The sequence below is a fragment of the Gadus chalcogrammus genome, chromosome 11 (genome assembly GCF_026213295.1).
Source record: "Gadus chalcogrammus isolate NIFS_2021 chromosome 11, NIFS_Gcha_1.0, whole genome shotgun sequence".
In the NCBI taxonomy this organism is placed as follows: Eukaryota; Metazoa; Chordata; class Actinopteri; order Gadiformes; family Gadidae; genus Gadus; species Gadus chalcogrammus.
This window is the reverse complement of record NC_079422.1, coordinates 12,535,950-12,560,275: the sequence shown is the minus strand read 5'-3', so window position 1 is coordinate 12,560,275 and position 24,326 is coordinate 12,535,950. Positions and strand designations below refer to the sequence as shown.

At 48.3% G+C, this 24,326-nt stretch overlaps 1 protein-coding gene across 2 annotated transcripts in view; it reads left to right on the top strand.

The window, feature by feature from the left end:
• Positions 1-24,326, top strand: part of LOC130391475 (intermembrane lipid transfer protein VPS13B-like) — a 64,206-nt gene that overhangs the window by 11,858 nt on the left and 28,022 nt on the right. For both annotated transcript variants that reach the window (XM_056601630.1, XM_056601628.1), the window contains exons 6-8: positions 17,646-17,801; positions 20,860-21,153; positions 24,040-24,123. In XM_056601630.1, coding sequence (XP_056457605.1) covers positions 17,646-17,801; positions 20,860-21,153; positions 24,040-24,123 — 534 coding nt within the window. The remainder of the gene's footprint in view (positions 1-17,645; positions 17,802-20,859; positions 21,154-24,039; positions 24,124-24,326) is intronic.

Sequence of the window (24,326 nt, the reverse complement as noted above, 5' to 3'; positions counted from 1 at the left end):
GTTATTGTGCCGCGTATCCGCGGAATATAAAATATGTGTTCATGATGATGAACATCATTGTCTGATGCTGGATCAAATGGGACACGGCACCCCCAGAGACGGAGCGCTAAGTGTTTAAACCTCGCTAATGCAGCTCATTAAAATAGAGAGCACTGCCGATGTGTCGACCTCTGAGCTAATTGTAGTGCACATACCTGATTCCATCTGAGGGTTAGGACAATGTTGGAGGCGATAAGACTAGGGCTCCTATTTCTAACAGTAATGCTGCCCTGCCGTCTGTGTGTTTTTAAGGCTTTCAGTTATCTGTGCCTGAGCTGAAGTTTTGCTTAAGTACCAGAGGCCTCGTGGCTTCTAAAACAACCACAGACCTCTTGCTGTCTCTTTGATGGACTTCCTGTTCTCTCTCTCTCTCCCTGTCTATCCCTGCCTCTCTTTCCCCCCCTCTCCTTCCATGTATCTTAATCTCCATCTAAATCCATCTAAAGAAATGTAGACTCCACACACATGCGCCTGATCCTCTCAAGGTTTAGGAAGGGGAATGTTGTGAACTCAAGCCAGGGTCCTAGTGCACACATTTCTTGGCCTCCACGTCGATCTTGGGCCCAACACAGGTCACGTGACCTGCAACCAAGGGGAGGAGATGTTAATGACTCTGTCCGCCTGCTGTTGGTTCTGGTTCTAATGCTTCTTCCTGCCTAAGCCCGGCGGGAAGGCTTGGCTGTTTCGGTCCCTTCTCTTCTCCCTCCTGCCCCCTGGGGGTGTGCTCCAGCCAGCCACCAAATATCATCCCTCCACTCCCTCATATAATGACCCCTGTATCAGTAAACACCTTTGACTCAAGGTCGCTGCTACAATTAGATGCACCCCCCGGAGATCTGCGCTGTTGCAAACATCACATTCCTGTCATGCACTTAAGGGAGCCACCAGAGGCCAGCACCGTAAAAACACAGCATGGGGCCCGGGCGGGGTCCCGGCCCCTCTCAGTTAACACCTCGAGCCATCCGTCCCCCCACGGGCCATCGCCTGGTCCAGGCCTCACTCGATGAGCTTACCAGACCCAGGCCTGTCTCCCTCGTTGGTCGGACCACGCCACGGAGTCTGACCCAGTCCTCCGTGCCTCCTTTTCAACACTCTGTCTCTCTCTCACTCTCTCTCTCTCTTACTCTCTCTCTCTCTCTCACTCTCACTCTCACTCTCTCTCTCTCTCTCTCTCTCTCTCTCTCTCTCACTCTCTCTCTCTCTTACTCTCTCTCTCTCTCTCACTCTCACTCTCTCTCTCTCTCTCTCACTCTCTCTCTCTCTCTCTCTCTGTCTCTGTCTCTGTCTCTGTCTCTCTCTGTCTCTGTCTCTGTCTCTCTCTCTGTCTCTCTCTCTCTCTCTCTCTCTCTCTCTCTCTCTGTCTCTCTCTCTCTCTCTCTCTCTCTCTCTCTCTCTCACACTCTCTATGTGGGACGGCGGTGCGTCACAGGCCGCGACCTTGTCCTTCTCCTAAACCCCTCTGGGAAGACCGAAGGCCTGGCTAGAATGAACTCACTGAAGCCTAACGCACACGGACGTAACGGACACGACCCAAAACGAAGTTTTTGATGCTATCCTTCCAAATACACTGGTGTCCTAAACGAACGGTCAAAGGAATACAGCCGCTACTTTGGCTTGGAATGCGTTGCTCCTAAAAAAATTAATTGGATGATGTTTCTTTTTTGGGTTTGTTCTACAAATATTAACCGTAAATCAGGCTTCATGTCCGGCACATCCAGCTCATAGACTAAGGATTTCTGAGTCCCGAGTTCTGCTCTGCCCTCAGACTTAGCGGATAACAGGTACAGGTAACTAGCCTCTGTTTTCATGTGCATTAAGCCCCAGCCGATGAACTGTTCAACTCTAACCCACGGAGAATATGAACCCAATAAAGAAGACGTGTGGATACACAACCATACATTAAAACGATCAATTGTTTGACATCACATAATTGAAACATAATCATAATCTCTCACATAACATTTGACGATCTGATTCGATAGTAGCTTTATGTACCGTAATGATCATTCAGTGGTATGATCATAAGGCTATGAAATACAAATCATTGTGACACTGACCCATAACTTGAGAATGTAGAAATGTGGAAAAATGAATCAATGCTCGTGAGAACCATCGTAGCTGTGGGGGAAACGTTGGACACTGGTATGCGTCCATTCTGACTGTTAGCTCTCCAGTGCAAACTGCGACATCGTTTTGGGTCGCAAACCCCTCACCCTGATGCTGCAACTCTGCCAATTTCCTTTTATTGGAGCCATTAGGTTTGTAAAAGTTATCTTTCCCCAGTCCTCTTTCTCTCTCCTCTGGTCTTCCTGAGAATTCACAGAACTCACATCTCAACCTTAATGGACTGTGTGTGTGTGTGTGTGTGTGTGTGTGTGTGTGTGTGTGTGTGTGTGTGTGTGTGTGTGTGTGTGTGTGTGTGTGTGTGTGTGTGTGTGTGTGTGTGTGTGTGTGGATCCTAACGGTCCCAAAGAGGGATATTTTTTAGGACATGCAAGTACACACTTTCATCATAGAGTTCGACATATCTCTGATAGAGTGAACCTGGGAGGATACACAAAGCCAGCAATGTCCAAGCATGCACACACAAAAACACACCCAGACAACACATTGTTAATTTCTGATTTGTTGTTGTCTTTTTGCTTTGAAGGAGGAGTGAGAGGCAGAGGAGTGATATGGATAGGGGTGAGAGGGACAAGACTGAGGGACAGAGGAGTTGAGGAAGAGGTAGAGGCATAGGATTGAGAGGCAGAGGAGTGGAAGAAGAGGGGGGTAGGGGGATTGGGGGGTGAAGGAGGGGAAGGCTGAGAGAGAGGAGGGGGAGGAGGTTGGAATGACAGAGAGAGGGATGAAGAAAGGAAGGAAGAGAGAAATGGAGCGATCTCACTTGTGGGAGAATAGTGCAGAAGTGCTCTATAATTGCAGTGAAACATAAACCTCTAATAGGTCCTCTTTAGGCGTCACCCCACACGCACACACACACCTCCTCTCTCTCCCTCTCTCCCTCTCTCTCTCTGTCTCTCTCTCTCTGCCCGACACATTTTGCTGTCAATCATAGTCTTCAGATATATCAACGGGCCAATTGAGGTCAATCGCATACGAGAACATGCACTCACACTCACGTAGACCGACCCACACACTCACACACACATAGCTCACGTCCACACGTGCAGAGGGGTAGCCTGTTTCCTCAGGCCTGGACTGTCTCAGGCCGCCCACTGCTGTTCCTGTCCTTTAGGTACAGCATGCCATCACACCCGGACCTGAAACATTTACCGGGAAGGTTACCCATACACACACCCACACGCGTGCTCACCTCTATGCATGCATGCACACACACACACACACATACACACAGAAAAACGCACACACACACACATGTACATACACACACACTTTGTTAAAATATACAGAAATGCATATTTGATAATGTGGATTCCTTTCTTTCTTACTCTTTAACATGCACCCCCTCACGTGCACACTCTCACACGCATGGTCCGGGTCCCCACCCTAGTGGCTCTCAGTGTTTTGGCGTGTGGTGTGGTGTGGTGTGGATGGTTGAAATATCTGGCTGCTTGATTCAGGATGAAGCCAGGCGGATGGAAATCCCTGTGGTTCCTGCGGTTATTTAGGGGGGGGGGGGGGGGGGGGTGAGTCAAAATCCCCCGTGATGTAGGACAGACATTTTAAGTGCCTGGAAGGAGTATTCATAATGGTCGTTTACTCCACCAACGCACTTTAACACATAGGGCCTGATGTCACATCACCCTATTTTTCTCTGTGTGTTTGTGTGTATGTGTGTGCTTGAATGTGCTTGTGAGTTTGTTTGCGTGTGTGTGTGTGTGTGTGTGTGTGTGTGTGTGTGTGTGTGTGTGTGTGTGTGTGTGTGTGTGTGTGTGTGTGTGTGTGTGTGCGTGTGCTTATGTTTGTGTGTGCGTGCAAGAGTTTGTGCGTGTGTTGGTGTGTGCAAGAGGTTGTGCGTGTGTGGGTGTGTGCATTTCCCAGAGGGACGAGGTGCAGATAGCAGCCCAGGACTATTAGTTTGCGGCTAGATTGGCTGTGTGTTTGGAAGAAGGCATGACAAGGAGGTGTGTGTGTGTGTGTGTGTGTGTGTGTGTGTGTGTTTGAGTGCATGTCGCTCATGGCCGTAGCCAGCGATGAGGTCACTGAGGTCGGACCTCGGTAATGTTTCCACACCAAAAAGTAGGTTTTAATATTATTCAAAAACAAAAGCAAATCAGCGCTAAATTGGCTGGATAAAACTGATCATAAGTTTCACTCTTGCTGGCAGCAGTAGATGTAAGTGTATGTGGGTGTGTGTGACTCTGGTTGTGTGGTTTAATGTTGGGCCCTGGGTTTTACAGCTCCTTTTATGAATGTGGCCAGACAGATCAGAACATAGTTGATGCATATTTACTATTGGCAAATACACTTTAGCGCCCTCTGTACGACATTATTTAGCTTCCACTGAGCCAATATTGACGTTTGTGACTCACATTTTATGCAACCCAAAAATCCAGATTCTCACATGAGTCGATTTTATTTCCCCACAGACTCATTGATCAACCAATCAACAACCGAAGCCGAATGGCGGGCCAGCTTTTATGAGTACATAAAGATAGGTTCAACTTCAGCTAGAACCAAAGTGAGTCATAAGAGAACGGCTGGGATTTAAAAGATGGCAACAGAGCATAGGAGATCAGCATGTTTTTTGGGAAATAAATTACTTATACGGCGGATTACATGTTAACAAACATGGTCCCGTGGCATCCGGTCTAATTTTCTCTCTCATTATTATCCACCAAGATGCATGTCTTACAACACAGCATCTTGTATTCATCAGTCTTGACGCATCATCTGCCCTTCAACATGCAGCACCCTAACCACTCCAGCCTGTGATCTCAAACGTCTACATTTAGTTTGACCTTGTGACCCCGGCTCATTCATAACGTACGGGTGTCAGACAGGGGTTCACAGTACAAGGGCCCCCCGTGGCCCCCATAGTCCAAGAAGCACGGCCCTCGAGGGAAGCTGCCGCGTGTCATTTAGAGTTGACGTTTTAAATCGAGCTGATCAAGTTGAGCCGGGGTCAGATCAGGTTGAGCTGGGCTTAGTGATCAGGTTGAGCTGGGGTTAATGATCAGGTTGAGCTGGGGTCAGATCAGGTTGAGCTGGGGTCAGTGATTAGCTTGAGCTGGGCTCAGATCAGGTTGAGCTGGGGTAAGTGATCAGGTTGAGCTGGGGTCAGTGATCAGGTTGAGCTGGGGTCAGATCAGGTTGAGCTGGGGTCAGTGATCAGGTTGAGCTGGGGTCAGTGATCAGGTTGAGCTGGGGTCAAAACAGGTTGAGCTGAGGTCAGTCATCCGGTTGAGCTGGGGTCAGATCAGGTTGAGCTGGGGTCAGATCAGGTTGAGCTGGGGTCAGTGATCAGCTTGAGCTGGGCTCAGATTAGGTTGAGCTGGGGTAAGTGATCAGGTTGAGCTGGGGTCAGTGATCAGGTTGAGCTGGGGTCAGATCAGGTTGAGCTGAGGTCATTCATCCGGTTGAGCTGGGGTCAGTGATCAGGTTGAGCTGGGGTCAGATCAGGTTGAACTGAGGTCATTCATCCGGTTGAGCTGGGGTCAGTGATCTGGTTGAGCTGGGGTCAGATCAGGTTGACCCGGGGTCAGATCAGGTTGAGCTGGGGTCAGATCAGGTTGAGCTGGGGTCATGAGCCCTAGTGGAGATATTAGCTACACACAGGTCAACCTACATAGTGACTGATCAGAGAGGGTTCAATGAAAGAGACTGTTGTCCAATCCCATTCCCTTGAGAAAACCTACACTTATCCACTGTTTTCGTTCAGTGCTGGGTTGGGCATGAGAGGAAATTATGCTTTACTTTTTTGACCTGTCTTTAAGAAAGAAGGAAAGAAAAATAATGGTTTGGTTGATGAGCATAAACCGTGCCTTCAGACCCAGTCTACATTCCGACAGCTCACTGTATTGCTTGTTCCACTGTGTGTGTGTGTGTGTGTGTGTGTGTGTGTGTGTGTGTGTGTGTGTGTGTGTGTGTGTGTGTGTGTGTGTGTGTGTGTGTGTGTGTGTGTGTGTGTGTGTGTGTGTGTGTGTGTGCGCTCTCATCCACAGCTCCCCTAGCAACACACTCATAAAAATATATTTTATCGAATTAGGCTGAACAAATGACATGTGGACGACGTTCCCACACTAGCCAGTTATTATTAATAGTCCTACAGCACTGAGCGGTTGCAAAAGAGCCATTCGTCCTGCGTTATCATGGCCTGTACAATATCTGCTTAAGAAAGCTGTTGTTTCTTGTCAAATGGTTGCTTTTAGGCCGCTTGCCTGCTGAACCAATATCAAAACAATAGAAAATCCCCTCTGTATTTATTACTGGAAAGACTTTGTCAGTCCAGAACTTTAGATGCTGGCTACAGCTGCGTTAAAAAAAAAAATGAAATTGAAGATGTATAAGGAATGATATTGGTATGTTTGGACATTTCGTTGCCATGACATAGAGATACACACGGTGGGTGAGTCAGTGGGTCAGATACAAACGCTGTCCTGGGAGGAAGAAAGACAGAGAGGGAGAGAGAGGTTCCACAGCCTCCAGAGTTTAGGGGGAGAGAAAGAGGAAGGATTCCTCCACAGGCACGCAGTGCAGAAGAGTCATGATGGGCAGGGTTGGATCCACGCACGCCACTCTGGAGTGTGTTGCTCAGTGGGTGAGTCAAGTGTGACCGGGAAGGGAAGCTGGAGCTTTCCTCCCCAGGCCAGCAATTAACTGAGCACACCAGCGGCAATCCTCAGTGTAAATACATCGAATAGTTTCGACCAGCATGCGTCAAAGCAGAGCCCAATTGGATTAGTGTTTTGTTTGAGGGTGGTAGCGGCCGTCTGAGCAGTAGCCAGGGAGGTTGGCCGGATGGGGGGGGTCAAAGGTGAACATCTTGGACCATTTTTGTATTCTGACTGGAGATTAAAAAAAATGAAAGTGAATGAGGGAGAGTTTAGGAAAGAGGGTGGAGATGTGGAATTTGATAGAGTGTGTGTGTGTGTGTGTGTGTGTGTGTGTGTGTGTGTGTGTGTGTGTGTGTGTGTGTGTGTGTGTGTGTGTGTGTGTGTGTGTGTGTGTGTGTGTGTGTGTGTGTTACTCAAGCTCATTCATCTGGAGTTCTTCACTTTCACTGTCTAGCTGCTTCCGTGGTGCGTCAACAGATATACCGCCCTCTGTGGCCCAGTCCGTCACTTAACGAGTCTCACACACTGTCGTATTAAAAACACACACACACACACATTGTCATATTAAAATCACACACACACACACACGCACAGAGTCCCGTCTCCCCGGACCAGACACACTGCAGCACGTCATTACATCAGGAGGTCAGAGGTGGTGGCTGGCTCCATTTTCCCAGACCCCGTTACAGTAGCTCTGTGGAGCCAACGGCTGGAGACTTTTCCAGGTTTCCCCCGGCCGCCTCCGTGGACGGGCCGACCCCGGGACCCGAGGATAACGGCACACCTCAGATATGCTCATAAATCCTTCACAGGTCCTGGGGCGGACGACACAGCTGGCCTCCGCTCCGTCCTGTGGATACAAACGGCTCCAACAGCCTGGGGCCTGATTGGCCGAATCCTCCCTGTCCCGATTCCCTCTGGCGCCCCCCACAAAATGTGTTTATGCGAAGAATGAACCCAATTTATTATCGGCCGGTACCATTACCGCTGAACCATGTCGTCCAATCTTCACATTAGCGTTCGTTTCCAATGCTACTGCAGGTCAATTGGGAGAATCCAAACTTTTCTTTCAGCATGGAAGGGGGGGGAGCGTGGCGGTGGGGAGATTAATGCAGCAGACTTACGCTCGGGCTTGATTAGTGATTAATAGGACTGGCTCGGTAGGACTGAGCCCGAGGCATGCTCCTTATTCCTCGGACGCAGAGCGTGTTTGACAGCCTAATGCAGCCAGTAACCTTTTATATCCCTTTTCTCGGGAATAATCTGGGGACCCATTCTCATCTTTCTGCAGCCCCACCATTTGGTCCCAATTCAGCCCCCTCGAAAAACAATGTCCTACATTCCCCAGCGCTCCACCGCAGCGGCCCAGCCAAGATCCTCATGAGAAAGACGTCCGACTCAGGCGGGGGACAGCGAGAGCCCCCTTTTTCCTTCACATTCCTCCGCTTTGTATCTCGCCGTCGTTTAGATTACCTCCATCCAGTCCCGCATTGCACCAGCACTTTCTGGGTTTTTGTTCTCTGCGCTCGCCTCTCGCTGACATGCAATAGGGCCTTATTATCGTCCTGCCGTGTGTGTCCGACAGCCTGTTATGGTACCGCCGCCGAACATCTCCGGGCCACATTCCTCTCTCTTTGCACAGCGCGTCCCACGGGGAACGCTCTCTCTGACGCGCAGAGATTAATGTAATTATCATGTTGATGAGTGCTGAGCCGCTACAAGCCCGTGTTTGCTTTTTCACGTTAAGTCCCGTCAAACGGGAACAATGTGCGGGCCGGGGCCGTGAAGACACACTGACGTCAGGAAATAAGGTTCGGCCCGGAGCCGTGGCATGACCGGAGACCTGGCTTCAATCCACACGTTTTACATTTAAGTCATTTTCACCAACAATCAGAATATATATTTAGGTGAGTGCTGCGTGCAGCGCTTTTATTGTTCTTCATAAGTTATATTCTTTCTTTCTTTCTTTCTTTCTTTCTTTCTTTCTTTCTTTCTTTCTTTCTTTCTTTCTTTCTTTCTTTCTTTCTTTCTTTCTTTCTTTCTCTATTATTCTCTATTGTTCTTCATAAGTGTTCATCTTTCTTTCTTTCTTTCTTTCTTTCTTTCTTTCTTTCTTTCTTTCTTTCTTTCTTTCTTTCTTTCTTATTCTCTACCAACTTTGGGTCCTATCTCCTTCCTCATTTTTTCACCTAGAGACTCCATTCAAATTTTTACATGTTCAGCTTGGAATCGCGCGCTTCTTTTCTGGAGTACTTCAACTGTTTAAGACGTAAATAAATAAATGTTCGACTGTTTATCTTCTTTCAAACCATTTAACAAATCGACACACTTGTATCATAATACATAATAATATATCTAAACTGAATTTTATTTAAACTTTCTTCCGAATCACAGTTTTAGTTTCATACCGGCCTCGTTTTCAGCTGTTTTCATTGAAGACGTCTGCCCATTCTGACACTCCTACTTCTTCAGACATCGTAACTCAATCATTTTTCAAACGTTTACCTTCGTTCAAACCATTTAACAAATCTACACACACACACACACACACACACACACACACACACACACACACACACACACACACACACACACACACACACACACACACACACACACCAGCAGTGCAATACATTTGACCTTTCAGATTCTTCAGTTCAATTAATTTTACATTTCTGCATTTTTAGCAATGCTTTGCGCTTTTCATTCAGCTGTAGCTTTATTTGTTTCAAACCATTGACATTTTTTTAAATGGTGTGCATGTTTAAATTGTTTACTCCATTTAGACTTTTGAACTTTTGTTCAAATCCCTTCACTTGATTTAAGCCATTTAACATTTATTTGTCTTAATCTATATGGCTTTATTAAAAAATATTTTCAACCTCATTTTGCACTAGAACACTCACCGCATTTTCTGCAGGAAATGCATCTTCTACTTTTACAATGGGATTCTGATCTCAAAGACAGTAGACCATAGAAAAGTGTGGCCTACAAGTTCTGAAAGATGTTCATCATCGTCCATCATTTCCATACAGATCAAACAAGTGCAAATTCAAAATGTTCCTGTTTGATACTAAATAGCACTATACAATAGGTTGCTTTCAGCACAAGGCTCTATGTTCTGAACCAGCTGAGCCTTGTAGCAGCCCGTAGCTGGCTTTAGGTCATTTGACGAGTCTTCTCACCACCACTTAGTTTATTGTTAACACAGTTCATCTCACATGGTGGACTACTTAAGGAGCCACTCATTGTAAATGTTTCAACACCTACACACAAATCCAGCTCAATTCACCAAGCCCATACATGCAGTCGGTGGGTCCAATGTGAGCCATGTATACACACAGTACAGACGCCTGTGATTTGGTGTGTGTGTGTGTGTGTGTGTGTGTGTGTGTGTGTGTGTGTGTGTGTGTGTGTGTGTGTGTGTGTGTGTGTGTGTGTGTGTGTGTGTGTGTGTGTGTGTGTCTGTGTGTCCAGCGAGCGGGCGGAAATTGCATATATTTTATGAAACCCGCTTCTGTGAGCCTCAGCCTTGTTGTTGTACCTTTCCTCCAATGATGTTCTGTGAATATTTCGACCGCCAAGGCCCGGAGTGTTTTATGTTTCTCATGTTGCAGGAAGAAAGGCATCCTGGGATAGTGTGGTCAGCCACTCCACTGATCTGAATTTTAAACTTTTAATTTAAAAGGGCGACTCTTCGCAAACATGTCCCACGCAGAATCATTTGAAGACAGCGACGGCATGCTGTATTTCAGAGAACTTTAAACGGCGGATCTTTATAATGCAAATGTCGGTCAGTGGCAGCTGTTTTGTGGCGCTATGTTTTGAAGACTTTGTCGAGAATCTAGGAAACCCTTGGTTTCATTAGACGGTACACTATACTGTGGTTGGTTTCGGGGGGGGGGGGGACGACTGTGGTTTCATTACAGGAACCCAAACCTGTCTGAAGAGAAATGCTGGGCTCCATAGTACAGCGCTAAGTCAGACCAGCGGAGACAGGGGCCTCCATTCCTGCTGTCAGAGCAGGGCCGCGTCAGGCCTGTGATGCAGCCTCTGGACTCGGGGCTGCTGTTGAGGGGCTCTCTAGCTGTGGTGGAGCTTGGGGGTGACAGAGGCCTCCTCTTGTCTGATGCCGATCCAATGCCCTGCGGCAGGGCTTTGGAGCGGTAGGCATGCATGCATACCCTGTAGGCATGTACTAAGATGTACGATACAGTACTTCAGTGTTTATTTGACAAGTATCATAAATAGACACACAAATGTACGCATGTACGTGTTTAGAACAGACTGACAGACTGGGACACGCTCTCTGCCCCTTCCCAGATCTCTCGTCAAATCCCCCCTACCTCCCCACAATGTGGTTCCCCGGCTCTCCATTGACAGTTCTTCTATTGTCACGTCTCTGGTCGGCACAGACACTGGTCCTGTCTGTGTCTCCTCAGAAGGCCCGGTTTGACTAGGATCTGTGCTGTGTGGGTCTGTGTGTCTGTGTGCTTGAGGTGGAAAGGCGTAGAACTGTGTTAGTCAACCGTAAAGCCTTTAACATCTCCGCTGTCAGCTCTGTACCCACACAATGGCTCTCTCTCTCTCTCTCCTCTCCTCCTCTGCACTCCTCTCCGCCTCCTCCTTCCACCTCCTCTGTACCTTCTCCCAGTGCTTTGACCGCTTCTTAGACTTGCAGATCTGCTTCACTTTGATGTCGCGCTCCCTTCGCCTCATTCTTTGGGGTTTGGAGAAGAGCAGCACTGCAGATGAACAGCTGTTGAAGCCACCATGAGTCCCTCATGTTACATCGTTTAATACACCACTCAAACCATCCTGGCAACCAAGCCCTTGTCTCTCTCTCTCTATCTCTCAGTTCAAACACAGTTGCGGTGGCGCTTTTTTGTTCGTCTTCCTTCTTACCTTTCCCCTGATTCAGCGGAAAGATTCGCTCGAGGACAGATCATTTCATTGTCTGCGTGTAAACCTGTTTGTCATTTGCTAGGTGGTTGGCTCTCTTCCCTGGCCTCGGATTCATTCACTGCGCAGTTTGAGGCTTCTGTTCCAGTCTTCCCTTGACCTTCTGCAGAGACAAACACAACATTCTCAACATGACGCAGAGGTCAAAGGCTTCGTTCCAGACCACTTCCAAACGTCCAGGCTATGTTATCGAAGATACACATAATCAGTGGATCTAATCTAATCGCCATGGTGACCACCAAAAGTTTATGTTTTACATCTGTCTTAATGTCATGTCATGTCTTGATGCCATGAACATCTCGCCCGTAGAACACATTGCCGTTGGTAAAACAACGACCAAAACAAGCTCTTCTTGTGGTTTGTGTTTGTCTACTGGATGTATTCGAGCCTCCGTTCTTACCTAATTGGAGTGAGCGAGGGGATATAGGATTGGTACTAATGGGCACACCAGCATCCGACCACATTGGATCCACAAACACTGATTGTATTTCGCTGCGGACAGACATTCAAATTGTCTCGTTTACCCAAGTACATTCCTGCTTGAGGACAGTAGACAGGCGGTTACAGTGGTGTTTGTGTGTGTGTGTCTGTGTCCATGTGTGTGTGTTTCCAAGTGTGTGTGTGTGTGTGTGTGTGTGTGTGTGTGTGTGTGTGTGTGTGTGTGTGTGTGTGTGTGTGTGTGTGTGTGTGTGTGTGTGTGTGTGTGTGGACTTAGGAAGCTATCCAGACTTTAACTTTGTTTTCTATTCTTTCTCTTTATGTATGTAATATTTTCTCCCATGTTAGTTGTTGCTTTTGAGTCACTGTGTGTGAGTGTGTGTGTGTGTGTGTGTGTGTGTGTGTGTGTGTGTGTGTGTGTGTGTGTGTGTGTGTGTGTGTGTGTGTGTGTGTGTGTGTGTGTGTGTGTGTGCACGAGTGCATGTGAGCCTGTGTGTCCGCACAAACGCATGTGAGCGCGTATGTGTGTGCGTTTGCCCTAATGCTTCCAAAAAACCCATATTATCAAAACTGACATTTGAGAGTCTGCCATGTAAGTGAGGTAACCCCTCTCTCTGTTGACCAGGAAGTGGAAAGTCATTGTTTTGGTTACGATGGACGGCTTACCGTCTCTTACAGGAAACTTTGATCATAATGACTTTCTTGTGGGCCTTGGATTAGGCAATGATGGACCCAGCTGTAGACGTGACATCGCTCCCGTGATGTTGAGTTTGGTTGGTTGATTGACTCATTGGATATAATTTACAGTTTTGGTCGGGCGGCGTTGGGGATTCTCAGAAGTTCACACCATTTCTTAGTGTGTCAGAGCGGTGTTTATGTTTCGCTCGCTTGTTTCCATAGTGACGGACAAATTTTGGGGTGCAACATTTCCAAAACAGGAAATTGGTGTGTGTGCGTCGGTGAGGTATGCGGGCGATCTGCGTCGTGTTTAACAGTCCTCATGTGTTATTGATCTCGTGATGAAGATCTTGCATGGTCACCGGGTTGAAATAAAGCAGGATTTAGATGTCATGTTTCTGACCTTTTGATATTTGATTCAGGCAACAGGTGTTCATGGTTAGAAATATAGGTTAGTCATTATTCAGTCAACGTCCCGAGTTGTTTAAGGCATATCAAGGGAGCGTGTCATTATGTGTTTAACGTTGAACACCTGAGGGCTGTACGTGAGCAGGCGGGATCACCGTCGGGTCAGCCCGCTCGGTGCTATTAACACTTTCCTACTATTGACATTGTGAACTTTATGGCGATAACACAGGATCTCAGACCTCCATGTGACACGTAACGGCTTTCTGAGCTGTTTCTGGTCAGAGTAGCCCCCGGCAGTGAGGTCCACTCTGTCCATCAGAGCAGTTTCCCTTACTGGTGACATTAGACAGATGTTGAAGAGAACAAATCGGTTATCTGTTGAACAGTTTTGTGCATCATCACAGGATTTCAACGAAGCATTCAACGCGGTTTAAGATGGCCCTATATTTGGTGAAAATTCCTTGATAATGACAATCTGGGGTGTGCAATTTTGAGACCACATCCTATGAAACGTGTGTCAGCTCCTATTAAAGTGTTCATATTGTTGAGATTTCCCAAATTCTCTTGGGATTAGATCACGCAAACCCGTAGTGAATCTATATCTGCGGTCCGTTCACGTAGAACGAATGTAATAGATGCAGAGTAATTTGGCATTGTCAGATAGGCCGGCCAAAAGTGTTATCAAAAGTACCTTGGTAATATCAGGGTGGGAGCATTTGGACAGGCAGGAGGCCACAACGCAACAGTCTGACAAACACCATTCCTGTTGTCATCTTCTGGAGGATATCTGCAACAAAAATGATGTGTACCGGTCATCAAATCAGTGAAAACTGAAAAAAAATGGGTATTATAATTTTGAATATAATAAATCTTGCTCTGTCGGAGAGGAAGATAAAGAGTAAATCAGTCACGGAGAAGCGGTGCTGTCCAGGCCTCCCGTGGCCTGCATCCAACGACCCGGGGTCAGCGGATTGATAATGAAATCTGTGTGGTTGCTGGACAGTTTAATGATGCCTAAGCATATCCCTTTGGTGAGTTAGCTGGAGGCCAGGAATGTGCTGGAAAGCTGGGAATAGTTGAGCGACATTAGCCAACCTTAATCACACTCTATCCCTCTGGATTTAGCACAGAAAAGGGTGGGGGGTTGTACTGGGGATTTGTGCTGTGGTGTTTCTTTCAAATCAGATGTGCTACTTATGAGAGCGCTGTATACACGGTTTACGTTGCAGTTAATGTCACGTGTACCATCCCTGCAAGAGAAGAGATGAACTGATAAATATGGCCTAAATATTCATAAATCTTGTGGTAAAATGTAGCAAAATAAATCATATTCTGCCAATCTCTACTACACGTATGTTCTGTTCACTTAACATTAGAACAGGGCTGAGCTTCACCTTGATAGCTTTATTAAATGATGGATGGGTTTCTTTTTTTCAACCAGAGAGTGGGCGTATGAGCTGATTGGAAGCTAATAGTGATTCATTTTTCAATATAAAATAACTCCCTCCTCCAAGAATGTTGTGTCATAATAAAGAGTATTTTTGTGTACTACAGTGCCCTTAATTGCTCTGCTGTAAATATGTGGATAATGGTTGGATAATGATAAATTATATATATCATGGTATTTCACTTGGTTGGCGTCAGATTATTAAATAATTCTGAGATAAATGTAAACTTGTGTGTATCTCAGCGTGCTCTGTCTCGGGGTCGAGTTCAGTTCACCTGTTGGCCATACAGCAATGTTCATGTTACACGTCAACTGCCCTATTTTGCTCAGATCAGATTTTTTTTTACTGTTTACGTTGCGGTTGCATGGCCTGATATCAGATATGTGACAGATCTAGAACCGCATACAAATGTGGCTCAGATGTGATTATAAATAAGATCAGATTCCATGTGATATCTGTTGTTTATACTGTTCAGAATAAAATCTGATGTGTCACATGTGGCCAAAAAAAACGGCCACTTTTGGCCTTAGTTATCTTGGCAAAGTGGCCTTGTCTAACCATTCCCACATCACTTTTACAAGCAATGCAGCCTACTCGCCAGTCCTTTGAGCTTGGAACATGCCCTCAATCTTAGTACCAATGACAGCTTGGTAAGCTAAAACCTACCATGGGTAATTAATGCATGGACAGGCTTCAACTCCACTGTAGCTTTTGGGTTTGGTCATGCCTTAAACAAATCGGCAAGTCCTAGTCTGTTGTCACAGCGTTCTGATTAGTCCGTGGCTACCACAGCAGCCTTTCCTTGATCTTGTATTCATGTATCTTGCGTTCCCTTGCATGTCAACACCGCTGGGACGTGAATGACGACAGCCACAGGGCGTTTTGAAGTGTGACAGGCGACGTTACCGTGACTCCTCCCTCAAAGGTCGTCGAGGGCAGATCAATGTGCAGCGATGAACCACACCAAACATACTGAGATCTGATGTTTCCCTCATGAGAGGTTCTGGACCGGCCACACAACAGTTTCCAAACATGCTGGTCCCCTGATGAACACAGAAGGACCGGGAAGGAACCCGATTGTTGTTGTTGTTGCTTCTGAGTGGTAACCGTTTGTTTGGACGAGGCTTCTCGCCCGGGTCAGTCTCGACAGCGGGGGCTGATAGGATCGGAGCGGTGACCTCCTCCACCTGGTTCCTTTACACCCCGCGACACTAGTACAGGCCCGGGTCCAACGAGGTTGTGGATCTGAGCAGTGATGTCATCATCGAGACACATGCTTTGGGAAGGGAGGCAGCCGACGGATCTTGAAAGAGAAAACGCCGGCTTTGATTAAGCGTGTTATTGTAATGAAATCCGTCTTCAAACAGCGAGTGGCGAGTGCGACGCCGTGAGGAACGCGAAAGGTCTCGGCTAAGAGGGGAACGGTGCTCTCTGAACCCAGGGGTAATTTGTTTTCCCTTTCCACGGCTCAGTTAAATGTTTGGCACATTGAGGCGATGTGTCACAATGTAAATCGTTGTCGCATTAAAGAATATCTATCTATATTGTTTGATCAACGCTCTCAGCAAAGGTGTTCCTTCACTCAATCTAATCTGCCTCATTTCCGTCTCTCTGTTTCCTAATTCCCCCCTTCTTTCTCTCTCATCTCTCTCTTTCGCTCTCTCATCCTGTCACGTTTTGAGTTGTGTTGGCAGCGTAGCCAGCACGCAAGAGTTCACTGGGGTCGGAGGTCAACCTTGTTGCCTCGGGAGAGGGGGAGAAGGCCTTAGAAGTGGCTGCATATTTATGATCCGCTCCCGTACTGTGGGCCTTTGTCCCCATGACAACACTAGCAGTGTTTGACAGAGGGGATTTACTCGTAGTGTCCTGCACCGCTCAACATCCTGAGGGGTGGGGGGGTTGGGGGGGGACATCAGTGTAGATGACGGGGAATGAACTCACTAAAGAGCAGATGGGAGGCTCCCGCTGTTGACCTGCACAGCCCTAGCACCCCGTTTGTGTACGTATGTGTGTGTGTTGCGACAGTGTCTCGCTGTCTATATGTGCCAACCAGGGTCTTGAGGGGGACATCTTTTTTTTAGTTACAGGCCGGATTGGACTGACCAATAACTTGTTGATGTTGTGGAGAACGGGAATTCTTTGGAAAATTCTGCAGGGCAAATGCATCATAAACGCGCAGGGGGGTTGGCAAACATTTGTATAATGGCTACCGCTCTCTCCATGTTTGTGGGTCAAAAGATAATCGTCCATGGAGTACACTTCTTCTTCCTCGTCTGTGTATCTGCTGAGAAACCCAAGCCACAAACATTGATATGGTCGGCTCTGGAGTGATGGGTACGAAGCCATAACGGATCAGAGCTGACCTATATGCCTCATATTTAGAACTTGTGGAGAACACAGCCTGCCACATCCAAACAGACACACACACAAACAGACACGCACACGCAGACACACACGCAAGCACAGAAATAGACACACGCAGTCTGACACACGTAACCCAAATGAGCTTCCACATCAGCTGTTTTCCTCGGAGTAGTCTAGTGTGTGGGTGTGTGTGTTGGTTCAATAGCCAACGGCAGCCTGTGTGTCCCTGCTCTGCAACAGTAAACAGGAACTCTGTCATTCCTTTCTCCCCGGCCAAATCGCCTAAACACAGACTCGGCTTGTTTACCCGCCTTTTGCTCTGGGATAAATAGAAGGGCACAGAGACTAACCCCTGAAGTCTGGACTCTTCTGTCCATCTGTCTGTCCCACGATTTCCTTCCGTCTGCCTATTTTAGCCGACCTGTGGGGCCGTCTGTCGGGGCCACATCAATCTGTCCATGTGTTCCCTTATCTGTATGTCTCTGTGGTGCATCCGTCACTCATGCCTCTCTCCCTCTCTCCCTCCCTCACTCTCTGTGTTGGTGTCGTGTCTTTTTTTCGAAAACAGCTGCTGCACATCTGCATCGAGGGCTGGGGGAACTGGCGCTGGTCGGAGCCCTTCAGCGTGGACAACGCCGGCACCCTGCTCAGAACCATCCAGTACAAAGGCCGCACGGCCTCGCTCGTCATCAAGGTGACGCAGCTCAACGGAGTCCAGAAGCAGGTAGGTCTCCGCTGCGGCTGTTTGAGGAAGGCCCCCCTAGGCCCCGGTTCATACAGGGGGTGCTATGGCAGTGATCAGCAGCCAGATGTTGTGCAAGTGTTTCATTGCGTGCGTATTGTTTTAAGAAGGTCCCGTTCCGCACAGTTTAAATTACAATAGTTTTAAATATTCAGACGATATTGTTTCGACCAACACACAACGATACACAAGTGTGTTTAATTTTTGAATTGTTGCATTATTAAAATCAGGAGAAGGGAGTTACAGCCCAGGAGGACTGCTTTTTGTCGTCTGTCAGTACCAAACCCTATTTCCTTCCCTGACTCTTTGATGCGCCACGGCCATGTGCAGTGTTATGATATTGTTTCTTATGAGAAGCAGACTGCGTTCTGCTGGGTTTTCGTAGTACGTGTTGTAGCACTAAAAACAAAAGCGTTTACCCCCCCCCCAGGCCAACCAGGCCCATAAACCACCCGTCTCCCGGTTACTAGGAACACGGGTCATGTCTGAAAGATTGATTTCGTTTTTCTTGTGCACGTCGCGGCCACGCTGCTCGCCGCCTACTCAACATCGGAAAGAATTCAGGGGTGAATCATGTGAATAATGGGTTTAGCCGCCAGCGCCGATCACACAAACAAGGAGCCCGCCCTGCGATGACTGAAGGGCGGGCATGGAAGTTGGTCACCGCCGTGACGCGCTGTATGCATGAGTCTGGTGTCACATGACATGTCCCTGTTCCTGTGTCCTCCAGATGTTCCCAGCCTTGTTTGTTTCCAGAAGCCTCCTCTACCTTTAGATTACCCACACACACACACACACATCACAGACACAGACGCACACCACCCTAGTGCTGTTTAGACTACACGCCAGATAACATGGCAACGTGTGTGTTCCGGTCGCATCCAGACATGTGACTCGTCCGCTAGTTCATCCACTGGGAACTTCACCCCTCCCAGTTTCCAGTGGCAGCGTATCAACCGGGTGAAAGTGTATCGCTGATGCTGCGAAGCAGTGAATCACATCCACGTCGCAATCTACTCATGCACCCCCCCCAACGCACACAAACACCAACACACCCATATCCACATTGCGCTTTCATTGTGATGTGCTTTTATTGTTCACAGTGCTCCCTGGTGCCGCCTGCAGTTGAGAAATCTCCGGCATACATTAATGTGACACAGATTTATTCTTGCACTCGCCCACATCACAGAGCAGACACATCACAGGGCGTCCTGGGAGCCCGGGGCGGTCTCAGAGGCAGGCGAGCTGGGAGTCAGGGGAGGACATGGGGCACGGTCCGCTACGTGAGAGGGCACTCTCTGAGTCGGAGCGGCGCACACGCAGACTTTGACTTTCCTCTGATGCACTGTCCGCGACTCCTTGATCCCATTGTTTGCAAATATTTTAAATGATGGGCTGTAAAATCGAGCACAAAAGTGTGAAACCATGCCGAAATGTTTTAGTCATGAATCCGTGTCTCCGCAAAGTGAAAAGTTGGGCATGTGTCGTGCCAAGTCTTTTCATACGCAGATGTCCACTAAGCGGAATGTAAACACAGTGCTAAAAACTGAATACGTCGATATCAATAAGGGCTTATTATTATTGGAGGTCGATTTGTTTTCCGTTCCAATTTCATAATGGTTGTTTACCTTCAAAAGGTTTTTCCGTTGGATGTATATACGTGTTCATTCTGTGTTTCTCATAACATTTCCCCCCTGTTTCTCTGGGCAGCGTAGCTCTCAGTTCAGTCACGTCCCGCTCTTCATTGCTCTGTCGTCTTAACACCGACCGACCCCTCTCCACTTTCATTTGTGTACGTCTGCCTGTCAGTTTCTTGAGGAGCAAATTGAAGCAGTAGGGACTGTAGGGAGATGGAGAGGGGGTAAAACCTTCCTCTGTCTGTGTCAGGTTGTGTGTGTGTGTGTATCTAGCGCTCCCCGATGGACCCAACGGGGGGCCGGGGTGAGTGGACGTGGAGGGCTGATTGATGAGCAGGAGGAGCTACCCCCATTACATCTCCCTACCTCCCCCCGAGATCATTATCACAGCCACACACACGTGTGTGCACACACCCGCAGACGCACGTGCCGACACAGTCAAACACACACACACACACACACACACATAGACACACACACACGCACACACACACACACACACACACACACACACACACACACACACACACACACACACACACACGTACACACACACGTAAGCTCGGACACACAAAGATGCACATGCACACACAGGCATGCAAACACACGCACACACACAACCATACAGGCAGACATTCATACACACACACTCGGACAGCTCCGTACGCTCATGTGCACACAGTTAAGCACACACTGATGCGTTGCACACACATACACACAGGCTTATGAATACTGGAACGCATACACGGCAACACATGCACGCACACACTTACAATAAAACACAGAGGGTGGCGGAAACTATCAATTCTCCATTGGATATGTCGGTTCCATATGAGAGGTGATCTGTGTGTGGGGGTGAGTGTGCGAGGCTAATCCCAAAGGCAATAATTCAACTACAAAGTTCAACTATTGGTCTGGCCCCAGCAACAGGCTTGTAACATCCAGATGCTCATCAGATGCATTCAGGAGGATCTGTTATATCAGCAGCAGGGAGTTTTAATCATCTGTGGACTGCGTCATTGTTGTTGTGTGTTTTGAAGACCATGTTGTAGATGACCTTGTTAGAGAGGAAGACGTTGATGACTGTGGTTTGGACAATGATTATCAAAGATGAATGCATTTTCTTCCTGCTCTATGATGTGGTGTGAGGGAATGTTGAGCAAGTGTTCTCTGTTTCTGAATTTCTCTCGGTCTCTCTCTCTGTTTGTCTGTCTTCGTCGCTCCCTCTCTCCCTTCCCTCTTCCCCTTGTCTTCAGAAAACATGACTAGATTCTACTGAATAACCCCCCCACCCCTGAGTCTGGCTGAGAGTCATCAGTATGTGGTGCGAGGGAATGTTAAGTCTCTCTCTCTCTCTCTCTCTCTCTCTCTCTCTCTCTCTCTCTCTCTCTCTCTCTCTCCAGATCACCATCTGCGGGCGCCAGCTGATGTGCAGCTACCTGTCCCAGGACATCGAGCTGCGGGTGGTGCAGCACTATGTGGGCGCCGACGGCCAGACGGTGGTGCGGGAGCACTGCGACTGCCTGGAGGCGCGGGCCATGCTGCCCTCCTACGTGCTGGAGGACGCCGAGATGACGGAGCTGTGCGTCCGGGCCCGCGGCGACGACGACTGGTCCCAGGACCTGAGGCTGGACCGGGGGGAGGGCGAGCGAGCCGGGGCTGGGGGAGGCGGTGCTGGCAGTAGCTCTGTGGTGCAGGTAAAGGTGGCTCGGACACACTGACGCTAACTCACTCTACCTCATCATACCCGCGTGAGCACGTTGACTTTGAGTCATTCAGCAGACGCTTGTATCCACTGCGCCTTGCCATGAGATTATATTGTGGATAATTAAAGCATAAAATCGCAATAAAATTGCAGTGACAAAAATGAAGTCACTGCAAACAGTGCTCCGCAACTTTTTTAAATCAAAATCAAGAACTGGAATGGATCAGAGAGAATCAGAAAATATTACTTCTTATTGTACACTACAATTGAGTCTTTCCTAGAATGCAAGAGGAGCATAACAATGGACCACCTGATTACCTGGCCAGATCACGGGTGGCTTGTAACAGAACAACAGCTGAGCCCTGCAAAGCTCTGTTATGTATGTTGGTTTTTGATGCGTCACAAAGCCACCGTGGGCGCATTCACATTGCTGGGTTGCTCTCCCTTCATCTGTATGTGTTTGGATTGGCCCCATATGCCTTCGGGCCCCCAGAGTGCCAAGCCACAGTGGACGGCGGTGGTGTCCTTGGGATTTCCGTGTCACCACACTGTCCAGCAGCAGCAAACTAAAATAGCCGAGGTTCAAAATTGCACCAGGCAGGCATAATATGCACGCACTTCCACACACATTGCAAACACAAAGCGACCCTCAATCCCCCCCCGTACACTTTTAACAATACAAATACAGTGTCCATGTTTGGAGGCGCTGACCGGACCACCAACTGGGACCGGATCCTCCCCCGCTCCTCTGCCTGCCTGGGTGGGCCCCAGGGGACGGGGCCCCCCTGGTGTTCCTCCAGTAGGGAGCTGATGCAGATCCCCACGCGAGATTGGGCCTTCAAAGGGCCCGCTCTCGGTCCCCTAGTCGCAGCGGCGAGCTGTTGGAGAACACAGTTTACAGGCACTCATAACAACACGGCCCGGACAGGAAACACACAGAGATATGTGGGCACTGGGGTGGGGGGGATGGGGGGGGGGGGGAGGCTTTGAAGGCACTTTCTCACAGCCGTATGATTACACACACACACACACACACACACACACACACACACACACACACACACACACACACACACACACACACACACACACACACACACACACACAGAAACACAGACCCACGCACAAACACACACTCACTTTCCACTCAGTTCCCCCTGAGGTATCCTTTTTATCTCTTGCTCTCCTCACTCTCTCCCTGTGCTTGTGCGCTTTAAAATAGAAGAGAAAATACTTAATTGTCTTCATTGCCATGCAAAAGCGAGTTGTGTCTCTGCTTTCATATGCTGAAGTCTGCCATCCAAAGATGGATACATTAAAGAACAAAACGCATCACGTCCAGACACATTAAACCAGGTACCAGGTACTAGAGGGGAAGGATTGAATCAGGGTTTTATAATGTGTGTAAAATGCTGTGTGCTTGGTTACCAGGCTGGCTTCCAAAAGGGTTGCACTAAATATTTGATGGCAACAAATCTTTATGGATCTTTTTATCTGGGAGTGATACTCTGAACCTTTGACCGGGTGGCGGTAGCTGGAAGTGGTGTATATTGCATGACTTTATGCTCCCTGCATGTGTTTGAATCATCTCTTTCATCAGTTGGAACCTAGCTCCCGCTCTCTCCTCTCTCCCCTCCGAGCAGCCGTTCATCACCCATTGGCTCAGAACGAGAGCGATGTCATAACTAGTAGCCGCTTCTTCAGTTCTCTCTATCTCTCTCTCACTCTCTCCACATCAATCTTTACCTTCCCTCTCTATCTCTGGCCTGTAATCCAAGCTAGATATATCTCTCCCACCCATACACTCTCCTTCTTGATACCTTCTGTCTCTCCCTCCCTCGGCCTCCCTTTCTCTCTATCGGCATCTTCGATCTTTCCCTATCTCACCGTCCTCCTCCTCCTCCTCCTTGCTGGCTGAGGTTTCTCCCGTTGCCCTGGTGTTTCATCCTCGAGGAGAGCCAGCGGGTCGCTGTAACCTCCCCTCCGTGGCTGAGTTTGTTTATACTGGATCGAATCACAGCCGCACTGCCGTGCCAGCCAGATAACGTCTGCCCGTATAAAATACCTCCTTGACCTGAAGCTATGCATCCCTTTATCTTATCTCTTCTCTTATGTCTTAGTCCGAGCCAGAAACATGACAGATCTCAGTGTTTACTCTCCCTGTTTGCATCCTCTCAGAATCATGATCGCCGTGCCCTCACTCTCTCTCTGCCAACATCCCTGCTCTAGTGTTAATGCACTCATTCTGCATTGGGCCACATTGTCAGGGGCAAGGCTTTCACACAGAGGAGCTGAACAGGGGACACCAGGGACACATTAAGAGCCTGATGTCCTTAAGGGTGGGCCAGCATCCTCAAGCCTTTGCTTCTTGCTGGACCGGAATGGAATTAGTCTCAAACGCTTTTATCCAGTCACATGAGGGCTGTGAATATCGTTAAACCAAAACACAGGCCAAGCACATTTGTCATTGTCTCTCTGTAACATCCGAGCCCCCCCCCCACCCCCACCCCCCTCCCCACCCACACAGACACAGGCACACACAAACATAGACACACACACGCACACCCAAACAAAGATACACACATGCACAGGAGCACGCACACCCAAACACAGACACACACACACACACACACACACACACACACACACACACACACACACACACACACCCAAACACATGCACAAGCAAACCCAAACACAGACACACACACACACACACACACACACAACCACACACAGACACCAGCTTGTTGACCTCGTGTGAACCCTGGCCATTTATTTGCCATGCCATCACCAAAAGGGAAGAAGAGAGCGCCCTTGAGAAGTTGTGTTGGAAACCCCCTACAGCAGTGGATCATCTCTGTCTCCTTACGTGCAGGTGCCGTGCTCCAGTGGGTCTCTGCTCTACGTGTGGTGTACCCTCATCACCATCGAACCCCATTCCCCTCTGCAACAGAGAGTCGTGAGTGTCACACACACACACACACACACACAAAGGGCCACGCACGCACTCATACGCATACACATACACACACAGACGCATCAGTCACACTCACACTCAGAGCCACACATACATACACACACACACACACACACACACACACAGACACGCTGCTCAATGTGCACATGCACCATGGTGTGGTGCAGCTCAACATTACAGTTCAT